The sequence below is a fragment of the Theropithecus gelada genome, chromosome 13 (assembly GCF_003255815.1).
Source record: "Theropithecus gelada isolate Dixy chromosome 13, Tgel_1.0, whole genome shotgun sequence".
Lineage (NCBI taxonomy): Eukaryota > Metazoa > Chordata > Mammalia > Primates > Cercopithecidae > Theropithecus > Theropithecus gelada.
In genome coordinates this window covers 94,410,894-94,433,596 of record NC_037681.1, presented here as the reverse complement: position 1 = coordinate 94,433,596, position 22,703 = coordinate 94,410,894, and the positions used below count along the sequence as shown (strand labels likewise).

At 40.7% G+C, this 22,703-nt stretch overlaps 1 protein-coding gene across 1 annotated transcript; it reads left to right on the top strand.

The window, feature by feature from the left end:
• The first annotated feature begins 3,923 nt into the window (after window positions 1–3,923).
• DUSP11 (dual specificity phosphatase 11) lies at window positions 3,924–22,617 on the top strand. Its single transcript, XM_025355020.1, has 9 exons — window positions 3,924–4,201; window positions 5,718–5,793; window positions 8,963–9,094; window positions 11,816–11,939; window positions 16,091–16,151; window positions 17,891–17,937; window positions 18,196–18,271; window positions 18,504–18,683; window positions 22,231–22,617. The coding sequence occupies exons 1-9, from the start codon at window positions 3,960–3,962 to the stop codon at window positions 22,427–22,429; spliced, it is 1,137 nt and encodes a 378-aa protein (XP_025210805.1). The 5' UTR covers window positions 3,924–3,959; the 3' UTR covers window positions 22,430–22,617.
• The last annotated feature ends 86 nt before the right edge of the window (window positions 22,618–22,703 follow it).

Below are 22,703 nucleotides of genomic sequence, written 5' to 3'. Positions count from 1 at the left end.
GTCACTGGTCACTGGCCACTTGCGATGATACAAATGTACAGGCCACTCCCAGCAAACCCCAAGATTCTACCAGGTGGTGGTAGGTTTGGTGGGAGAATGATGTCACAAAGCAGGCAGTTTAAAGGTCTGCCATAGCCAATAGGAAGATCAAATTCCCAACAAGACAGGATTGGCTGGCAGAGGTGATAGGAAAGCTGCAACAGCACTAAGTGGCTGAGCTCTGGGGAGGTGAAATCTGCAAGACAGACGTGATAGTCCCACTTGCCCCCAGGCTCTCATGTTAGGGAGATCATCTGAATGTTTCTCATAAATGTTCACTCATATAATTAACATTTATATTTTATATGTTTTATTTCATATTATATAATGCTATGCATTTATAATTATGTAGTACACACACAATATCCTTGGGGAGAAAGGAAAGGGACGTCTAAGTTGAGCAATTGCAGTTGTTCTAAAACCATTTCAGTGAATCTGATTAAGGAATTTACTGCCACTTTTTTTTTTTTGTTTGTTTGTTTTTTGAGAGGGAGTCTCGCTCTGTTGCCCAGGCTGGAGTGCAGTGGCATGATCTCAGTTCACTGCAAGCTCCACCTCCTGGCTTCACGCCATTCTCCTGCCTCAGCCTCCTGAGTAGCTGGGAGTACAGGTGCCCAACACTTCGCCCGGCTATTCTTTTGTAATTTTAGTAGAGACAGGGTTTCACCGTGTTAGCCGGGATGGTCTCGATCTCCTGACCTCGCGATCCGCCCGCCTTGGCCTCCCAAAGTGCTGGGATTACAGGTGTGAGCCACTGCGCCCAGCCCTACTGCCACTTTTAAGGGCCAAAGGAAGGGATTAAAGAGCCCTCTTTTGTAATTTGTTTGGGGAGCACAGTTCATTGACTACTCGTTGTAGGAAATGATGTGTTCCAAGAGTCTTCTCTTTTAGTTTCTTCTCCTTGAATCCTACCTTCTTTGGGCTGGGCCAGGTTGAACCAGGATCTCTCTTCTGCTCTCCTTTTTTAACCCCTTGATTTTAGGCATTGTTTCTGGGCCGAGCCTTGATCTTGCATTTTTACATTCGTGGATATTACTTCTTGTCAACTTCCAGAGCAGGAGTCTTCTTTTCAGTGTCCTGATGTTTGGAAAACAGACTCTGCTCATGAGAAGCAAACACCAGAGAGGTAGAAGACAAGGCTGACTGCAGACCTTCCCTCTTCTAGCCTGTGGTCACAATTCTTTTGCCCATAGTTTGCTACCTCTGGCTCCTTGGGCCACACAGACGCCCTGCCTTCCCGCTGTTTTATACGCAAGAAGCATTCAGGATACTTTCTTTCTTCTCACATAAGAGGATCCAGTGTGGCAGTTACTTATAGCCTCCTCTCCCTTGCAAACAGCCACTATAGAATCTGGGGCCTTTAGGATTTCCTGTCAGTCATGCTTGGGTGCAAAGCCCAGGCCAAATGAAGAGTTAAAGCATTTAGTGGAGAATAGGAAACAGGCAAAGTCAGGGTGTAGGAAAAAAGATATTTGTGTGAATTTTTTGGTTTCTGTGACAAACAATTCGATACACCTATGTTGTATTAACAGAACAGACAATTTAGTATTTTTTATGTAGCTAGATAGTCCGGAACTTCCATGACTTCTGTACACTGAAGGAAATAATCATAATATATTTTTTCCATTTAGTTTTATGTCATATTACTTCATTTATGTTATTCATTATTATGTCTTAATACTTTCTAGAACTCCTATTCTCCCTTCGTCTGGATTTTCTTGTGGCAACTATACCTGAGTTTGTTCTCACCCCAATATTGTGTCTTTTAGCAAATTGAAAGGTAAGCCCAATACAGCTTTTCTAGCTTCTGAAAGATTTATGTTACATTTTGTGTCTTGTCATGTCCATAGACATTTGTATCATTTGTAGTTTTGGACTACTATACACCTATTGGATTTTTTAATAATTTCCAAAATAATGTTGTATTATTTATTTATTTATTTTTTGATATGGAGTCTTGCTCTGTTGCCCAGGCTGGAGTGCAATGGCACAATCTTGGCTCACTGCAACCTCTGCCTCCTGTGTTCAAGCCAGTCTCTTGCCTCAGCCTACCAAGTACCCCGGACTACAGGTATGAGCCAGTATGCCCAGCTAATTTTTGTATTTTTGGTGAGACAGGGTTTTACCATGTTGGTCAGGTTGGTCTCAAACTCCTGACCTCAAGTGATCTGCCTGCCTCGGCCTCCCAAAGTGCTGGAATTACAGGCGTGAGCCACCGTACCCGGCCACAATATTTTATAATTTAATGTCAAATTGGAATGTGGGCTGGGTGCGGGGGCTCACACCTGTAATCCCAGCTCTTTGGAAGGCTGAGGTGGGCGGATGACTTGAGGTCAGGAGTTCAAGACCGGCTGGCCCAGTTGTTGAAACCCTGTCTCTACTAAAAATACAAAAATTAGCCAGGTGTGGTGGCATACGCCTGTAGTCCCAGCTACTCGAGAGGCTGAGGCAGAATTCCTTGAACCCAAGAGGCGGAGGTTTCAGTGAGCCGAGATGGCACCACTGCACTCAAGCCTGGGTGACAGAGAGAGACTCCATCTCAACAACAACAGCAGCAGCAACAACAACAACAAATAATTAAATGTTCCTAATTGTAAGTTTGTTATGTTCTGTTAACCTTTTTCTTTTTCCAATGAACAATTTATGAATATTGATACATTTTTCATGATGTGGAAATTTTCAGAATTGTAAATGTTTATGGATTTAAAACTGTATGGAAAATTACTGTCTCAAAAATGTTAATAAAGCTAACAGTCTAGCTTTATTAAAATCAATTTGACCTTTTTCATCCTCAGTTTACCCAGTTTTAAAATGGTTGCAAAGATTACTAAAAATATATGTAAGGTACTTTCATAAATTAGAAACTAAAAAGTAAAAATTTCTTTCAAAAATCTGCAATCAGCCGGGCGTGGTGGCTCAAGCCTGTAATCCCAGCACTTTTGGAGGCCGAGGAGTGCGGATCATGAGGTCAAGAGATCGAGACCATCCTGGCCAACATGGAGAAACCCTGTCTCTACTAAAATAGAAAAAATTGGCTGGGTGTGGTGGCATGCACCTGTAGTTCCAGCTACTCAGGAGGCTGAGGCAGGAGAATTGCTTGAACCCGGGAGGCGGAGGTTGCAATGAGCCCAGATGGCGCCACTGCACACCAGCCTGGTGGCAGAGCGAGACTGGGTCTCAAGAAAAAAAAAAAAAAATCTGCAATCATAATTACTTACAGTTTAATCTGGAATTTAGTACTCTATTCTATTTTCAGAGCTACTATAGAGTATGATGTCCTTTGTAGCTCCACTTTTAGCAGAATTCAACGTGTTTCTTTTTTTTTTCTTTTCTTTTTTTTTTTTCATTCTACTTCTAGGAATTTAGATATAGTTGTATATATGTATAAGGATATTCATATTGCAGCATTGTCTGTAATAAGATTTGAAAGGAACCTGAAAACAACTGAAGGTCCATTAATACTGAACTGGCTAACTACATTATGGTATTTTTAATTATGTTACTCACAAGCAATGAAATTCCCTATAGCCATTACAAAATAGAATCTATGTATGCATAAATTGACTGGGAAAATCAGTGTTCAAGGTAGATTGTAGAATATGTACAGTTACTCCTTTTGTATAAAAATAGAGGATATACATGTATGTGAAGGTAAATATTTACACACAATATGCAAAATGTGAATGTAAGCACTGGTAGCTATCTAGAAGAACACCCAAGGAACCGGGGCGGGGGACAGATCTGGCAGAGGCCCTTCCCCGTGCCTCACTGTTTGAATTCTGAAGGGTGCAAACACGCCCTTATTGACCAGTGCTACCGGCCTCTGGTTAAAGAGGGCGCTGTGGTCACCAAAGTCCTGTTTACAAATCAGGAGTCTCAGTAAGCCAGCGTGGTTACGCCATCACGACCGGCGGTGGCACATGCGCAATAGCGAGACGCTGGAGCGCTGCGTGGGTGGCTGCCGAGTCTCTTCCGGTCTAGGGTCTTATCCTGGCACTGAGGGCGCCGGACTGGCGCTTTTGGCCGGCTTGGCATTGGGTGGGCGGCTTCTTGGGACCCACATGAGCCAGTGGCATCATCCCCGCAGTGGCTGGGGTCGGGGACGCGACTTTTCAGGACGCTCCTCAGCCAAGAAGAAGGGCGGAAACCACATCCCGGAAAGGTAAATATGTCTTGGTCCCTTGGCGTGGCCTTTCCAGCTCGTGGTTTCTGGGTCTGGGCTTCATCGTTTGTGGTCTCTGCCTGCCACTCTTGCCGTCGCAAGCTTGACTTGTCCGTCCCTTGCTTTGAGGCTTTGACCCTCTGCGCCACCCGCTGTAGCTGAAAGGGGCGATGTCTGTAAGGTCCTGTGATTTCTCCATATTCTTGTAAAAGGGAGGTTCTGGCCATTGCTCTTAGGTAAAATACGGAAGGATTGCTTTAAGGTGGGACTGTTAGTGTTGGGGACACTCCTTAATTCCCAAGATGGAATCTCCTCAGTTCCTTGTTAACGTTGGCACGGAAAGGGTAATGGTTTGAGTTAGGAACCCAGCAGTAGTAGTGCCCTGAGATCTCACATGGAAAGTTGGTTTGTATTGTTTCCAGAAATCACAACGAACATACTTTACTTCCTAACAGGCCTCGTTTGAAATATACTCCTTTATACGTACAAATGATTAATTTTGAGACTTTGCAGGTAGGTGCAGTGAACAGTTTTTACTCCTTGCGACCATCCTCCACCATCTCATACCTCAATAAATTCTCTTCATTTTATCTCCTATCTTTTGACTGTCACTTTCTGTCAGTACCCTAATACAGGTCTTGCCTGATCTATTGCAGTTGGGTTCTAATTGCAGTGAATCTTCTGTTTGTTTTCTTCCAATCTGTTTTTTTGTTTTGTTTTGTTTTTGTTTTTGAGAGGGATTTTCGCTCTTTGAGTAGGATGTCTGCCAGGCTGGAGTGCAGTGGTCCAATCTCGGCTCACTGCAACCTCCGCCTCCCGGTTTCAAGCGATTCTCCTGCCTCAGCCTCCCAAGTTGCTGGGATTACAGGCGCCCGCTACCACACCCGGCTAATTTTTTTGTATTTTTAGTAGAGACGAGGTTTCACCATGTGGGTCAGGCTGGCCTCAACTCCTGACCTCAGGTGGTCCACCTGCCTCAGCCTCCCGAAGTGCTGGGATTACAGACGTGGGCCACCGCGCCTGGCCAGTTCCTAGCATTATTAAGTGAAGTTCACAGCCCCTCTTCTAGCAGGTTTTCTCTTAAAATATGGACTTGAAGTTTCCTACTAATTGAACTTGATGTCATCAGTCGTATGAAAACTAAAACCGTGAAGTGAAATAATTGAATTTGAACTATTTCAGTGAATATTTTTGTATTAATGGCACTTTAGTTTCTGGTACTGGGCCAAGTTTAACAGAGATACAGGAGTTCTGGGTATCTCTGGTTTTATATAGGCCTTATTTGAGTTGTACTGTTTTGTTGGCTTGTGTTCGTTTTCATGATGGGGAAACAGGAGAGGAGGGCAGTATAGGTTGTTACTTGGTGGAGTTTAATAAGTGGAGTGGCGAAATGCAAAGCGGAGAGAAGAGAGGACATGTTCTGTGGGCTGTGATTCCCATTTTCAGGAAGCCTTATTCTATGCAAGGAAACAAGGCTGACATACAATTTGCCTAACAAAAAAAATGTATCTAATAGGTGGAAAGACTATCTCCCAGTTGGACAGCGGATGCCTGGGACTCGTTTCATTGCTTTCAAAGTTCCCTTGCAAAAGGTAAGCAAAAGTTAATTCAGTATTCTTTCAGGTATCTGAGTTCACCATGCAGAACACTGTTCTCCGCTCTATCACATTCCATTTTCTCTTTTTATAGCAAATACTTTGTAATGACCCCTTTACTATCCTGAAATGAAGTTCATAGGTACATACAACCTACTTCATATTTTAAACAAAAATACCAATTAACACCCTAACTATAATATAAAAAATAAAAGTAATTTATAATACAATAATATTTATTTCAATATATAAATGTTTGGACATGACTGAATTAAAAGACATAGTTGCCTGCGCAATGAATTCAAGAACTACAAGTGTAGACTGATCTAGGTGGCTTATATTGCTTTAGTGGTAGGAGTTTCCGTAATAGATTTCCAAACAAAACAAAGTATAATCTTCATTTGGTTAATAAGGTGATTATTATCCTGGAAAATTCAATATGTATTAATATTGTACAAAAAATACTTTGTGTTTATTTGTGAAATGGAGTTAGGTTCTAAGGCCACGCTAAATATGAACAGCTTTTTATCTATATTAATGTTGAATAGGACATCCAAAAGCAATTCAGGATGTGGGACACATTTGTAGGACTGTCCTGAATTTGGCAAGTTGTTTAGAATTTGTAACCCTTACCCACTGAATGCCATTGGGACTCCTTTCCTCCCATGGTCACAATCAGAAATATCCCCCAGATCATCAAGGTCAGGATCTCAGTGGGGAAAATCTGAAGATTGTGTTTTTGTTTAGGAAAGGAATAGGAGGGATAGGAGGGGAAAGCTTTTGACAGCCATAAAAAAGATGAGAAGCTGAAGACAAATAATTGTTTTCTAGATTCCATGTCTTATTAGACTTCCCCAGCATAGCTCAGATTAGTATTAGGAGAAGCCCACTTGAAACGTTTTGGGAATTTACTTAATTTGTGACTCATAGATCAGATTTCCTTTTTCAGCTGCTGTGTCAGCTTCTCTGCGTGTCTGGGCTTAAAAATGAGTCGTTTCAGGCCAGGCCTGTTGGATCATGTTTGTAATCCCAGTAGTTTGGGAGGCAAAGTGGGTGTATCGCTTGAGGCCAGGAGTTTTAGACCAGCCTGGGCAACATTGCGAAACCCTGTCTCTACAAAAAGTACAAAAATTAACCAGGTGTGGTAGTGTGTGCGTGTAGTCTCAGCTGCTCAGGAGGCTGAGGTGGGAGAATCAGTTGAGCCCAGGAGGTCAAGGCTGCAGTGAGCCGTCATCGTGCCACTGTACTCCAGCCTGGGCAACAGAGCAAGACCTTGTCTCCAAAAAGAAGGTGGTGTTGGAGACACGGGGAATTTTTAGGGAAGTGAAACTATTCTGTGTGATACTGTAAGGGTGGATACATAAAAGGGGTTTACATATATTAATGTATTTCACAATCCTATGCTGATGAAGTAACGGTAGTACTAATATCTCTTACTGAGTGCTTATTCTGCACTAAGCTCAGCGGATAGGTGGTTACAACTAATAAATTATTTTGTAGATAATGAAACAGGCTCAGAGAAGGAAGAATCAAAACTTGAACTTAGTTCTTTCTCTCATTTTTTTTTTTTGGTGTGGCAAAATATACATAACATAATATATACATACAATGCATAACATAGAATGAGTCATGCATACCTAACCTCTAGACTTTGGTGATAACAATGTGTCAAAGTTGGTTCTTCATTTGTAACAAATGGACCACACTGGTATGGAATGTGGATAGTGGGGGAGTCTGGGTAGGGTGGGGAAGGCAAAGTACACGTGGGAGCTGCCTGGCCTTTTGGCTCAGTTTTGCTGTGAACCTAAAACTGCTCTGAAAACTAGGCCTTTTTTTTTTTTTTTTTTTTGAGATGGCATCTCACTCTGTCGCCCAGGCTGGAGTGCAGTGGCGCGATCTTGGCTCACTGCAAGCTCTGCCTCCTGGGTTAACGCCATTCTCCTGCCTCAGCCTCCTGAGTAGCTGGAACTACAGGTGCCTGCCACCACACCTGGCTGATTTTTTTGTGTTTTTAGTAGAGATGGGGTTTCACCGTATTAACCAGGATGGTCTGAATCTCCTGACCTCGTGATCTGCCCGCCTTGGCCTCCCAAAGTGCTGGGATTGCAGGTGTGCACCACTGCGCCCAGCCAAACTAGTCTATTTTTTAAAAAGTACATTGCTGGCCCCTGAGTAGCCAGACAGATTGAGGGAACAGAGCACAAAGTTCAAAAATAAGCCACATACATAAAAGAATATTCAGCAATGAAAGCCATCGTATATGTAGACATGTAACAAATATTTTTTTGTGAGGCTGAGACAGGAGGATTGCTTGAGCTCAGGAGTTTGAGATCAGCCTGGGCTACATGGCAAGATGGCGAGACCCTATCTCTTTTTTTTTTGAGACGAAGTCTTGCTCTGTCACCCAGGCTGGAGTGCAGTGGCGCGATCTCGGCTCACTGCAAGCTCTGCCTCCCGGGTTCATGCCAGTCTTCTGCCTCAGCCTCCGGGTAGCTGGGACTACAGGCGCCCACCACCACGCCCGGCTAATTTTTTGTATTTTTAGTAGAGACGGGGTTTCACTGTGTTAGCCAGGATGGTCTCAATCTCCTGACCTCGTGATCCTCCCACCTCCTAAAGTGCTGGGATTACAGGCATGAGCCACTGCGCCCGGCCAACCCTATCTCTTTAAAAAAAAAAAAAAAAGGCCAGGTGTGGTGGTTCGTGCTTGTAGTCCCAGCTACTTGGGAGGCTGACGTGGGAGGATTGCTTGAGCCCGGGAGGTGGAGGCTGCAGTAAGCCATATTTGTGTCACTGTACTCCAGCCTGGATGACAGAGCAACACCCTGTTTCAAAAAGAAAGAAAGATATATTTATAAGCACTAAATATGATAGGTACTCCACTTGGAGCTGGAGATACAGTGGTGAATAAAATCTGGGTGTTTGCAGTCTGATTAGGAGACTAACATGAAACAAATACAGAAATACACATATAGAAGTGGGCTTATTTTTTTCTTTCTGACCACTCGGGAAGAAAGGATTGTTATAACATACCTTCTGTGTTCCAGGAGAATGGAAACTTTCCTTTTAATCTCGTTATATGTTAGCATCACAGGACTTGAATAAATGCCTAATGCAGTGCAGGATTTTAAGCACATGTTTGCTCTTGTTTCATTCTCTCTGACAGAGTTTTGAAAAGAAACTTGCTCCGGAAGAATGCTTTTCCCCTTTGGATCTTTTTAACAAAATCCGAGAACAAAATGAAGAACTTGGACTGATTATTGATTTAACATATACTCAACGCTATTATAAACCGGAGGTAAGTGGAACCCTTCATTGAAAAGAACGTTCTTCATTCTGATCCTGAAATAATTTATAGTAATTCAGTAATAATTCAGTAATCATCTTGTGCTAACGTGAAGCCTGGCCTTCTCTGATGGGTAGTAAGTTTAAAAGAGAACCAAGTGATTTCTTTAATTACATGTTTTTAATTGCTGTCTCAAATGAAATTGAAGACATGAATTGAACTAAAATATTTGGCAGTAGGCTCTGTGTGTGCCTAAGAAATTCTATAAGCTTCCATATTCTATATTTTGAAAATGAAGTAAACTTATTAATACTAGCAGTGGCCTGGAGGAAAGAAAGGAATATCCAATATTTCTTAGCACTTATTTTAAGCCATTGCTTGAGCATGTGTAAGCATCATGTAAAAGAAAGTTTTCTGAGTTTATGATTTCTTTTCCCAGTATCTGTTGATACAATACAGGGATTCATATGTTCTGTTGGCCCCGTTTAGCATCTTGGTGCGAAAGAATGATCCTTCTTCTGACCAGTTCTATGGCTTTTGGAAACAGTAACATCTAATATTTGTTAATATTTGTACAGCAGTTTGCCATTTAAAAAGTACTTTCAGCCGGATGCGGTGATTCATACCTGTAATCCCAGCACTTTGGGAGGCTGAGGCGGGTGGATCACCTGAGGTCAGGAGTTCGAGAGCAGCCTGGCCAACATGGTGAAACCCCGTCTCCATTAAAAATTCAAAAAAATTAGCCAGGTGTGGGTGGCACATGCCTGTAATCTCAGCTACTGAGGAGGCTGAGGCAGGAGAATCTCTTGAACCTGGGAAGCAGAGGTTGCAGTGAGCCAAGATCATGCCACTGCATGACAGCCTGGGTATCAGAGCAAGACTCCGTCTCAAAAAAAAAAAAGTGCGCTGGGCGCGGTGGCTCAAGCCTGTAATCCCAGCACTTTGGGAGGCCGAGACGGGCGGATCACGAGGTCAGGAGATCGAGACCATCCTGGCTAACACAGTGAAACCCCGTCTCTACTAAAAAATACAAAAAACTAGCCGGGCAAAGTGGCGGTTGCCTGTAGTCCCAGCTACTCGGGAGGCTGAGGCAGGAGAATGGCGTGAACCCGAGAGGAGGAGCTTGCAGTGAGCTGAGATCCGGCCACTGCACTCCAGCCTGGGTGACAGAGCGAGACTCCGTCTCAAAAAAAAAAAAAAAAGTGCTTTCACATGTATTAACGTAGTTAATCCTCTCAACAATCCTGTGCTGATAAAGTAGCAGTTGTACTAATATCTCCTATTGAGTGCTTTTTCTTTGCTAAGCTCAGAGGATAAAATGGTTACAATTAATACATAATTTTACAGAAGATAAAACAGGCTTGAAAAAGGATGACTTAAAACTCGAATGTAGTTATTTCTCTCTTTTTTTAATTGAAGCACAAATTGAGGCCCTATCTTTGGAGAGTTGGAGCTTGTTAGATTGTCTCCTGAGTCCTTTTGACACAACCCTAGTACCTTTGATTACTCTTTCTTTGCTGTTTGTATGAAAAAAATTCCAGGCTTATCTTGTACATTTCCTGTTCTACCCTGAACTCAGCCATTTTCCCAAGGAGCTTTGATTCCTGTTTGGTGGGAATGCTATTTAAAGATTAGAGTCTGAGTGCTAGAGGTGCTCAGTGCTCCTAGGCTCATTGTTACTAGTCTTTTTCTGTGGATGGTGCTAAGAAATATGTTTGTTTTTAAAGTACATCATGAGTTCATGCTGATACTTTCCATTTGAACTCAGAGCTTCAGTTCTAAAAGAACTGAAAGCAAGGATTTAAACAAATACTTGTACACCAGTGTTCACAGCAGCATTTTTCACAATGGCCAAAAGGTGGAAACAACCCAAGTGTCCATCAGTAGGTGAATGGATACACAAAACAGTATCTGCACACAATGGAATATCATTCAGCCATAAAAAAGAAATTTAATACACGCTACAATATGGATGAACCCTAAAAACATGCTTAGTGAAATAAACCAGACACAGAGGGACAAATATATGATTCCACTTTTACGAAGTACCTAGAATAGACTAATTCACAGAGACAGAAAACAGACTAAAGGATCTACGAGGTGGGGAGAAAAGGGAATTACGGTTTAATGGTCAAAGTCTTTTTGTCGGGGATGAAGAAAAAGTTTTGGGTATAGACAGTGGTGATGGTTACACAATACTGTGAATGTAATGCCGCTGAACTATACCACACTTATGGGTGGTTAAAATGATTTTCACTTAGCCTCTTCTGTCTTTTATCTGTATCTACTTTTCTCCCACCCCAAGGATATCAGTTCTCAATAGTGCCTGGAATTCCCTCTGTCTCACAATTCAAATCCAAGTTCTTCTGACTCTGTTCTCTACTCTTCTACTTAAATCATAGCTGCTTTATGAAGGCACGGGCCCTTGAATTGTAAAATATTAAATGGAACTGTTTATATAATTTATAGTTAAATTTGCATTCATTCACATGGAATTTGCTTTCAGTTTTGTATACCTATTGACTATTATGTAGTTTTATTGAAAATCAAGTGATACTTTCTGCTTGAAGTCAGTGTTGGAAAAAATAGCTCTTTTATCAGAATTGCATGTTCTGATACTGGCGTATTAAGTTTGTTATAATCTCTTGGCTTATATTCTGGGTTCCCTAATTACTCTTTAATTATTTCTCTACAAATGAAATAATGCACATCTTTTATGGTTTTGCTTTATAGGATTTGCCAGAATCTGTTCTTTACTTAAAAATATTTACAGTTGGACATCAAGTGCCTGATGACGAGACTATTTGTAAATTCAAACACGCTGTTAATGGGTTTTTGAAAGAAAATAAAGATAATGGTGAGTTTTTGTTCTTATCTGAACTGCGGTGTGCATTATGAATGAGGTTGGGGATTTTTGGTATTTTTTATAGTTCTAACCTTTGACCCATTATATATGATGCTAAGATGATGAAAATGTGAGGTGGTGCTAATAGGGTAAGATGTTTTTCCTTTTGTTGATCACAAATAATTTAACTTGCTTTGGAAAGTTAAATTAGTTTTAGTGCAAAATATGAGCTGAAGAACTGAACTAACTCATCTTTCTCTCTTTTTTAATTTGAATGGGAAATATACAATAAAATTAAAATGTTATTTTTGTCTTGTATGTTTGTTAAGAAGTGAGAGGTAGAAGAAAAGATTTAAAAACTCTGAGTCTTAGAGTTATGTGAAAGAGACAAGAAAGGGCAAAGATTAGGAATGGGACAGACGCAAAACAAGAAGGAGCGCGCCAGTGAAATTGCCCCTTTGTCATAGGTATTTAAGCTATTTCTGCTGTTTTTCTGCTTTGAGTGCAGATGGGGAAGGATACCACCACCTCTTATTCTTCACACGGGAGAACTTAAGCCAAAGGCTAGTGCTTTCTTGTTCCTGCTTTAAGATTTACCTTACTCTTTTAAAAATAGAACTTAATAGGTTCTTTTTCTTAAGGATCCAGTTGCCTTTTTCTGGTATCTACCTGCTAGAAAGAACATGATATTTGCCATATTTTAAGACTGAAGAAGCTTTTGTCTTTGGAAAGCCACTGGCACCCACAGGACAAAGGCTGCATTTGTCTTCTTTCCAAATTTAGCTTGAGGAGTGTACACTTTATTACATAAATCTGACAGTAAATACTCCTTTTTAAAAAATGTGATGGAGTAGTGGAGAAAGAATAGAAACAGAGATGGGAAGATAGGGAATGGAAGGTGAGAGATAGAGACTGGATCAGTGGGTTTGAAGATCAAATTTCAAATTGTAACCCAGTCACTCACTTAATGTAGACACTAGCTTTTAATTATGTCAAACCTTGTTCACAGATCTTCCCCTGTACTTTAACTTTAAAACTTGAGAGGTTTGGCTTTCTCATTTGTGTAAGCTGTCGTCACAGAAATACTACCTTTTAAGATACGAGGTTACAGCTGATGGCCTATTCACTGCTTCCAGACTCTTGTGTGTGAAATTTTTATATAGCACTTCATTTGTTCTGTGAGGGCTAGGAGGTCCTTATGAATACATGAGAACACATTTTTAAATCTTAGTTGTTCACATATTACACTGATTGTAGTCAGTTGGATAGACTGAACTTCATGTTGGTCTTCCGCTGAATTGTGCTGACTGTCTAAGTCTTGCAGTACCCACTACCATAGCAGGTTTGGGACCTTGTTTGTAATCAGTTTTAGCTACCTCTGCTATAATCCCTTCCCACAGATACCAGGCTCACTGATAAAAAGAGGACACTGCACTCTCCACTCTCTTCTGGAACTAGTAGGGACTGAGAAAACAAATTGATTCAGTAAACACTGAGATCCTTTTAGATTTGTTGTTAGAGCATGAAGACACATAAGTGATAGCAGTCTTTGTTTTTTATTATAGCAGTTCACAGTTATCTAGGAAAATAAACATGTAGTGCATGTGGCTTAAGATGTGGGTTAATTATAGAACAAAAAAGCTGGGCGCGGTGGCTCATGCCTGTAATCCCCGCACTTTGGGAGGCAGAGGCGGGCGGGGCGGATCGTAAGGTCAGGAGATCAAGACCATCCTGGCTAACAGGGTGAAACTCCATCACTACTAAAAATACAAAAAAAAAAAAAAAAAAAAAAAATTAGCCGGGCATGGTGGTGGGCGCCTGTAGTCCCAGCTACTCGGGAGGCTGAGGCAGGAGAATGGCGTGAACCCGGGAGGCGGTGCTTGCAGTAAGCCGAGATTGCACCACTGCACCCCAGCCTGGGCGACAGAGCAAGACTCCGTCTCGGGGGGGGAAAAAAAAAAAAGGACAAAAAAGACAGTTCATCATAATAAAAGAATAAATTAAGTGCAGTGAGAATATAGAGGAGATTGAGGAAGACCTGACAGGATACAACATTCGAGCTGCAGGGACGAGAATTTTGCCAGGATGAGATAAGGACAGCCTAGTTTTGGGGATTAGGCACAAAAGGCACAGGGCTTAAAGCCATGGAGACGCAGCCTCCTGTGTAACTAGAAGATAATGTGAAAAGGCATGGAATTCATATGTACATTTTCAACAAATAATTGTATAACCTATGTTGAAGTCACTTTTCTAAAAAGTGGAAATAGAACAAAGTCCTTGCCCTTATATACTTTACATTCTAGTAGGGGAGAGAAATAACCTAATAAATATATGGAATATATGTGGTGATAAGTGCTTTGGAGAATAACAAAACACGATAAAGGGGTGAGGGAAGAGGTGAGTGATTAGGAAGGCCTCTTTATGAAGATGTCATTTGAGCAGAACCTTAAAGGAAGTAATGAACCAAGCCATTGAGTGTCTGGGGAGGAGTGTTCTAAGGCAGAGGGAACAGCAGGTGCAAAGCCCCTGAGGCATGACTATGCTAGGCATGTTTGAGGAATGTTAAACAGCCCAGTGTGGCTGGAGTGGAGTGAGTGAGGGTAAGAGCAGGAGAAACAGGATCAGAGAGGTTGGGGGTGGGCAGAAGAGAGGTGGATCATATTGACCCTTGTAAATCATAGTTAGGATCATTGTGAACTTAGATCAGTTGGAAAGACAGATTGATATCAGTTTATGAAGGATTCTAAATGCCATGCTAAATTTGGGCTTCATGTTATGCTAAATTGAGATTTTTAAGCAAAAACAACCCAGCCAGGCTTATGTTTTAGAATAACATCTGCTATATGGAGGATCAGTTGAGATGGAAGTAGGGAGATTAGTTTGTTGTAGTAATCCAGGCAGGCAATGATGAGTGCCTTCTTTCTTCTTTTCTTTTTTTTTTTTTTTGAGACGGAGTCTCACTGTGTCACCGAGGCTGGAGTACAGTAGCACCATGTTAGCTCACTGCAACCTCCATTTCCTGGGTTCAAGCAATTTTCCTGCCTCAGCCTCCCGAGTAGCTGGGATTACAGGCGCCCACCACCACACACACGGCTAGTTTTTATATTTTTAGTAGAGATGGGGTTTCGCCATATTGGCCAGGCTGGTCTCGAACTCCTGACCTCAAGTGATCCACCCATTTCGGCCTCCCAAAGTGCCAGGATTACAGGCGTGAGCCACCGCCCCCAGCCGAGTGCCTTATTTTTTATTTTATTTTATTTATTTTTTGAGTATCTGGGATTACAGGCATCCGCCACAAAACCCGGCTAATTTTTTGTACTTTAGTAGAGATGTGGTTTCGCCATGTTGGCCAGGCTGGAAAGTGCTGGGATTACAGGCATGAGTCACCACACCTGGCTGATGAGTGCCTTCTTCACCAGACGCTACCTAGTCACGGACACAGATTTTGCAAAGATAAACTACATGTTTTTAAATTTAATTCCTCATATAATTTTTTAAATTATATGAAGACTTAAATTCTTCATGTAAGCTTTTAAAAGGATGAACTAAGAAATACTGTGATATAATGTAATCTTAGACTTGATTCTAGTCTTGTACTGTTTGCCTGCTTTTGACTTACATCTCCAAGCCTTGCCTTTTCATTGTAAAATGTGAATAGTGCTATTTACCTGAGTGCTTCACAGAGCAAGTAGACCTGTGGCGTGTGTGGAGCACTGAACAAGAGAAGGAATAGAAGTTCTTTGGTAACTCAAGAGTACTATGGAAACTGTCCTTAATATTCAATATCAAGAGTGAAGGCATTTCATTTGTTTCATTCAGAAACAAATTTCATTCTTCTCTTAGCCTGTTGTTGCTTTCACTCCCTTTTTGTGTAATTAAATCAGTTGCTGATGGGCATTCTGTTTGAAGATAGATGGGTTTGTCTCATTGCAGTTTTAGCTGTTAGTGTCTGACCAGGCCTGCAGTTTACATCACTGAGTCTAATTGGGACTATGCAAAGTTTCCCAGAAGCAGTGAGTTTTGGCTTTCTCTTAGATGATTCTTTATAGTATGTTCCTAGAAAAAACAATTCCTCTTGAGAGTTATTCATTTTCAGGGCAGTGATAATGTTATACACTTGTGTATCTACTTCAGTTACTTAAACCTGTATTTTCTTTTTATAGACAAACTTATTGGTGTCCACTGTACTCATGGTTTAAACAGGACCGGCTACCTTATTTGCAGGTAAGTTGCCAACCCCAGAGGCAGACCATTTTAAAGTTGTTTTTGTCTGTTTACAATGGTAATGTAAGCTTGTTGTAAAAAATGCAACCGGTATAGAAATACATGAAGTAGAAGGCAGTCTTGCTCCCCACCCAGAGATTACCACCATTAATAATTTAGTACACATCTTTTCAGACTCTAAAAATGCAGATACAAGTGTACATGTTATTGAATGGTATAATAGTTAGATACTCTGTTTTTTAATTTAATACGTGATAGACATCTTTCTATGAAAATACTTGGACTCATTCTTTTTAAGGGCTGCGTTGTTCTTTGCATACCGATGAACACAAAAGTCAGAAGTTTTTGATATTATAAAACATTGAAGTAGTAAACATTTATATGTAAATATTTTTGAATACATATGCCGTAGCCCCGGAGGTAATTTCACTCAAAATAGAATTTCTGAATCAAATAGTATGTGTCCTTAATGCTTTTTATGGGTGTTGCCACACTGCACTGAGTTATGTTTGTTCATTCAGAAAATATCTCTTGAGCATCTATTATGTGTAGGCACTGTGCTGGGTGCTAGCAAAGAGACTCTAGCTGCTCTTTGTGCATCCTAACAGTCTAGGGAGGGAGTAGATATTAAAGAATCACACACATGCCTATAGCATTACAACTCCAACAAGTGCTGAGAAGGAGAGTGATGTGGTACAATGGGAGCGTAGAATATGGAGGATTTGACTTCAACAAGAGGGCTAGAGGTTTCTGTGGGAAGGTCTGAGCAAATATCTGAAGTATGAGTAGGTGTTAACCAGGTAAGGATGTCGTGGAGAGAATTCTGAACCTAAGGATCAGTGGAGACCATGTAACAGGAAAACATACTGTGTTGGAGGAGCTGGCCAGGGAGACTGGGCCATGGGAGTAGTATGGCATTAAAATGGAGCTGGAAATATGGGCAGGAGCTAAAACCATGCAGAGCTATGTTTAGGGTTTTAGTCACTACCTTAAGAGCAAGAGAAAACCATTGAATTTTTTTTGTTGGGGATGAGTGTGGGGAATATATACAAATTTGTATTTTCAACCTATCATTTTGCTGTTGAGTGGAGAATACACTGCAGAGGGAAAGAGGTAGAAGCAAGGAGACAAGTTGGGAGGTGTTTGTAGGAATTGAGGCATAATGATGGATTGGACCAGGGCATGGTGGTCATTTTGGTGTAAAGATACAGATATATTCTATAGAGATATTTAGGTAATATTGTTGTCAGGAGTTGGTGGTGAATTGAAGATAAGAGTATGGAAGAAGTGGCTGACAGTGATGGTGACTTCCAAGTTTCTGGCCCTTCTGTTGGTTATACAGTATTTTTTAGATATAATGTTAATATTTTTCCCAATTTGTCTTTTGTTTGTTGTTGGTTTCTGATACTCTGTCATATTATGGAAGTCTCTATTTTTAGTGTATAAAGTGTTTTGATAAAAAATGATTCTGCACTTTCTTTCCTTTTGTTTATTAAATTACATTAATGTAAATAAAAATATAAATAGATTTTCTGGAGTTGGGTCATCCTTACATTCTTGAAAAACGTCTTTTTGTGGTCATAGTATGTCATTCTTTAATAACTGCTGGATTCGATATGCTGATATTTTCTTAGGATTTTTATATCTATGTCTGTAAGTTGAAATTGGACCTTTTTTGAAAAAACTTGATTTTTTTCTTTTCGTATATATAAATGACCCAAATTATGTTGTTTTGTTAGATATTTGATTGATGTAGAAGGCATGAGGCCAGATGATGCAATTGAATGTAAGTATGAGGGTTGTCACTATTTTTCCCTTTTTATTAAAGTTAAAGGTGGAAATGTAGAAGAATTTCTCAAATTTTGGAAAAAAAGAAGTTTGTAATTCGTTTGTTCCAGTATAAGATAGTCTTGCCAAAAGTCTATAGATGTATGTGGAAGTAGTGAGATATAACAGCTTGAATAGTGAATTTCAGCTTAATTTGCTTTTTCTGGAAAGATTTGCTTTTTGTACAGTTATTTCTAACAGTTTATCCTCTCCTCAGTATTCAATAGGTGCCGGGGACATTGCTTAGAAAGACAAAACTACATTGAAGACCTTCAGAATGGTCCTATCAGAAAGTAAGTCTTATGTTACATATGTGAGATTTGTGGGTCAGGGAGATCTCTTTTTATATAATTTAAGTTGCATATATCCATTCTTCTGGTAGCTGGTTTATTTGGCGGGGGGAGACATAAACAAACAGGAATGGGAGAAGGAAGAAATTGTTATTTTCATATGCCAAAGTATAGTCACTAAATCGACTACTAAATTTGGAAACCAGTAATATTGTGTGGAAATATTCTCTTTAAGGAATTGGAATTCCAGTGTACCCAGGTCAAGTTTTGAAGACTCAGCACATCTCATGCAACCAGTCCACACCATGAATAAGCCTGTTAAACGAGGACCTAGGTATAATCTACATCAGATCCAGGGTCACTCAACTCCTCGACATTTCCACACCCAGACCCAAAATTTGCAACAATCAGTCAGGTACCTCTCTCTGCTGTCCCTTTTCTAGAATTGAGATAGAAATTAATACTGTAATTAATGAAAACATGTTATGATATTGATGAGGAATTCTTTTTTTCTTTTTTTTTGGAGACAGAGTCTTGCTCTGTCGTCCAGGCTGGAGTATGGTGGCACAGTCTCGGCTCACTGCAACCTCCACTTCCTGGGTTCAAGCAATTCTCCTGCCTCAGCCCCCTGAGTAGCTGGGACTACAGGCCCCCGCCACCACACTCGGCTAATTTTTTGTATTTTTAGTAGAGATGGGGTTTCACCGTGTTAGCCAGGATGGTCTTGATCTCCTGACCCTGTGATCCACCCGCCTCAGCCTTCCAAAGTGCTGGGATTATAGGCATGAGCCACCACACCCGGCCGATAAGGAATTCTTGCTGATCAGTTTGAACCAGGAGATATTATTCTGCTCTGTATTTTGCATTTAGCACTGGAAAATCAGTTACAGGACAGGGAATATGTGACTTTTCAGAGGCAATTCGGAAAGGGACTTAGAAATTTTCATTGATTTTAAACTTAAGCCAAGAGTTTGATGTGGCTATCAAAAAGGATCTTATATTCTTAGGCTACATTCATGTAGTATAGTTTTTAGAATAAGGAAGATTGTTATTTAAGGAGTTGATATGAATTATAAGAAAAATAATAAAATCCTAATAGAGAAATTGCAAAGGATCTGAACAGATAAACAGCAAAAGTATTTTCACTTGGAAAATAGGGAAAGCCTCGGTATGGTTAAAGCGGTACATTAGTATGAGTTCTCCAGAATGATAGAACCAGTAGGAGGGATAGATGGATGGATGGATGATGGACGGATGGATGGATAGATGGATGGATAGATGGATGGATGGATGGGTGGGTGGGTGGATGGGAGGAGGGGCTTTTTTATTCGGGGTATCAGCTTATGCACTTATGAAAGCTGAGAAGTTTCATGGTAGGCTGTCTGCAAACTGGAGAACCAGGGAAGCTCGTAGCATTCTGTCCAACTCAGAAGGCCTCAGAACCAGGGAAGCCAGTGGAGTAACTCTCAATGCAAGGCTGAAGGCCTGGGAATCTGGTAAAGGTTAGAGGACACTGGTGTGAGTCCTCAAGTCCAAAGGCCATGAAGCCTGGAGTTCTGATGTCCAAGAGTAGGAGAAGGTAAGGTATTCCACCTCCAGGAGAGAGCACAATTTGCCTTTCCTCTGCCTTTTTGTTCTATCCAGGCCCCCAGCCTGTTGGGTGGTACCTACCCATACTAAGGGTGGATCCTCCCACCTACTCACACACCGGTATCCTCTGGGCACACCCTCACAGACACTCCCAGAAATAATACTTTACCAGCCATCTAGGTATCTCTTAACCCAGTCAAGTTGGCACCTAAAATTAACCATCACAAATAGCAAGGTATTATTCTTTGCCTATTAATTTAGCAACAGTTTTGTTTGTTTGTTTTTGGAGACAGAGTCTCACTCTGTCACCCAGACTGGAGTGCAGTGGTGCAATCTTGGCTCACTGCAACCTCCACTTCCCAGGTTCAAGCAGTTCTGCTTCAGCCTCCCGAGTAGCTGGGATTACAGGCACCACCACCACGCCCAGCTAATTTTTGTATTTTCATAGAGATGGGGGTTTCACCATGTTGGCCAGGCTGGTCTTGAACTCCTGACCTCAGGTGATCCGCCTGCCTCAGCCTCCCAAAGTGCTGGGATTAAACAGGCATGAGCCGCCTCGCCCAGCCAGTTTCGCAACAGTTTTTGATAAGCACTCCATTGTGGTTGTCAGGCTGGACCTGGATTTGCATCTTGGCTCTGTTACTTGCCTGCTTTGTGATCTTGGATAAGATACTTAGCCTATCTACATTTACATTTTTCCATCAGTCAGATAGATATTTTAATAATACATACCCCATAGTGGTTGTTACTGACAGTTAACATGAATTTAAACAGTTTGGCACATTGTAAACACTTCCAAAAATACATTGCCATTTTTAGGCCAGGCGCATTGGCTCACACCTGTAATCCCAGCACTTAGGGAGGCCGAAGTGGGAGGACTGCTTGAGCCCAGGAGTTTCAGACCACCCTGGGCAACATGCTGGAATCCTGTTTTTGTTTAAAAAAGAAAAAAGAAAAAACCTTAAAAAAAACTGACATTTTAAAAAGATGAAAACAAACATTTCAAAAACATGTTGCTTACAGCATTGAAAATTGGCATAAGCCTTTTGAAGCACAATTTCAAGAACCATAAAAATACTTTACCTAGTGATTTCATTCTGAGACTAAGGAAATACTTCAAAATACAGAAAAAACTATATTAATCATTCAGTACATTTCTCAAACTCCCTACCGTGTGTCAGATGCTGGGCTAGCTCAGGATACAGTAGTATATGTTTTGCAATGTTAATCCCAGCATTATTTGTGGTTGTGGAAAAACTTGTAACTGCTGTATTTCTAACAGTGGAGAATGTAGCTAAATAATCATATCCATACTGTAACATTTTATAAAGCCACTGAAAGTGTTAGCTCATTTATGATAAGTGAAAATAATAGGCTGTGATTCAACAGTCAGAAAAAGATGCTAGGGAAAAGAACAAAAGGAAATACTAACTAATTGAATTATAGTAAGTGGGATTGAGGGCTCTGCAGTGGGGGGTTTTTCTTTTCTCAGATTTCCAAATTTTCTTTTTCGAGACGGAGTTTTGCTCTTGTTGCCCAGGCTGGAGTGTAGTGGTGTGATCTCAGCTCACCGCAACCTCCACCTCCCAGGTTCAAATGATTCTCCTGCCTCAGCCTCCCAAGTAGCTGGGATTACAGGCGCCTACCACCACACCCAGCTAACTTTATAATTTTAGTAGAGACGGGGTTTCTCCATGTTGGTCAGGCTGGTCTCGAACTCCCAACCTCAGGTGATTCGCCTGCCTTGGCCTCCCAAAGTGCTGGGATTACAGGTGTGAGCCACCACACCCAGCCCCAAATTTTCTTTTGTATAATTATTTGAGATTTTCTGATCTTGCTTTTCAAACAAGTAAATTTAAATCCTAATTTTTCAAATTTGTTGCATGTAGCATGCTTAAAGTTTTTCACACTTTATAATTAATTTATGTATGTTTGTTTATAAAGTGGAAGCAGCTGTTTTCAGTACTAAATAGCTTATTCTATCTTATGTCAACCCTGCTAGACTTTGGGAGAGAAAGTATTTGATTAGAATAGTATGGGCGTGCATTTATCTCTGTAGGGAAAGGTGGAAAGGCTTCTGGGAATCCACAGTGTGCCAGAGCATAGTAGGAAATTGAAATGTATTTTCTTAATTTAGCTTCATAACAGCTCATGAAGGTGAAAAGTATTATTAGCCCCATTTTATAAAGAAGTTAGGGAAATAAAAATTAAGTGTTTTATCTGCTAAGGTCGCACAGGTAGAAAACAGTAGAATATATATTATTTTGTAAATTTATAAATTTAAAGTATTTTATGAAAATATAAATTTAAAATAAATAAAAATTATGGTACTAATCCTAGTAATGGCTTATTACTTTTTGTTTTGCTTTAAGAAAATTTTCACAGAATCCACATGTTTACCAGAGAGGCCATCTCCCTCCTCCTGGTCCTCCTGGAGAGGACTGTTCACGCAGGAGGTACTCTTGGAATGTGAAGCCCAATGCCAGTCTGGCAGCCCAGAATAGAAGAAGGTGGTATCCTGACAATTACTCTGGACTCTCCTATCCAGCCTATTGGGAATGGACCCAGTGATACAAACCTGTCCTGGAATTCTACCTAGAGACCAGAGCTGGCCTGAATATTACTGGTGTGACTTTAATTAGTTCAGGTCTAATCAGGTTTCTTTAGTGTTCCCTTATGTGTTCAAGCTTAAGGAAAAATTGCATTGCTGTTTACCTCTTTGCTGATAAATTTGCAGTAATTACAGCATTGCAGGAAAAAAAAAAATCTGTTATTCCAGTCTTAAATTTTTCTTTTTTTTTTTTTTTTTTTTTTTTTTTTTTTTTAGGGGTTTTTTTTTTTTTTT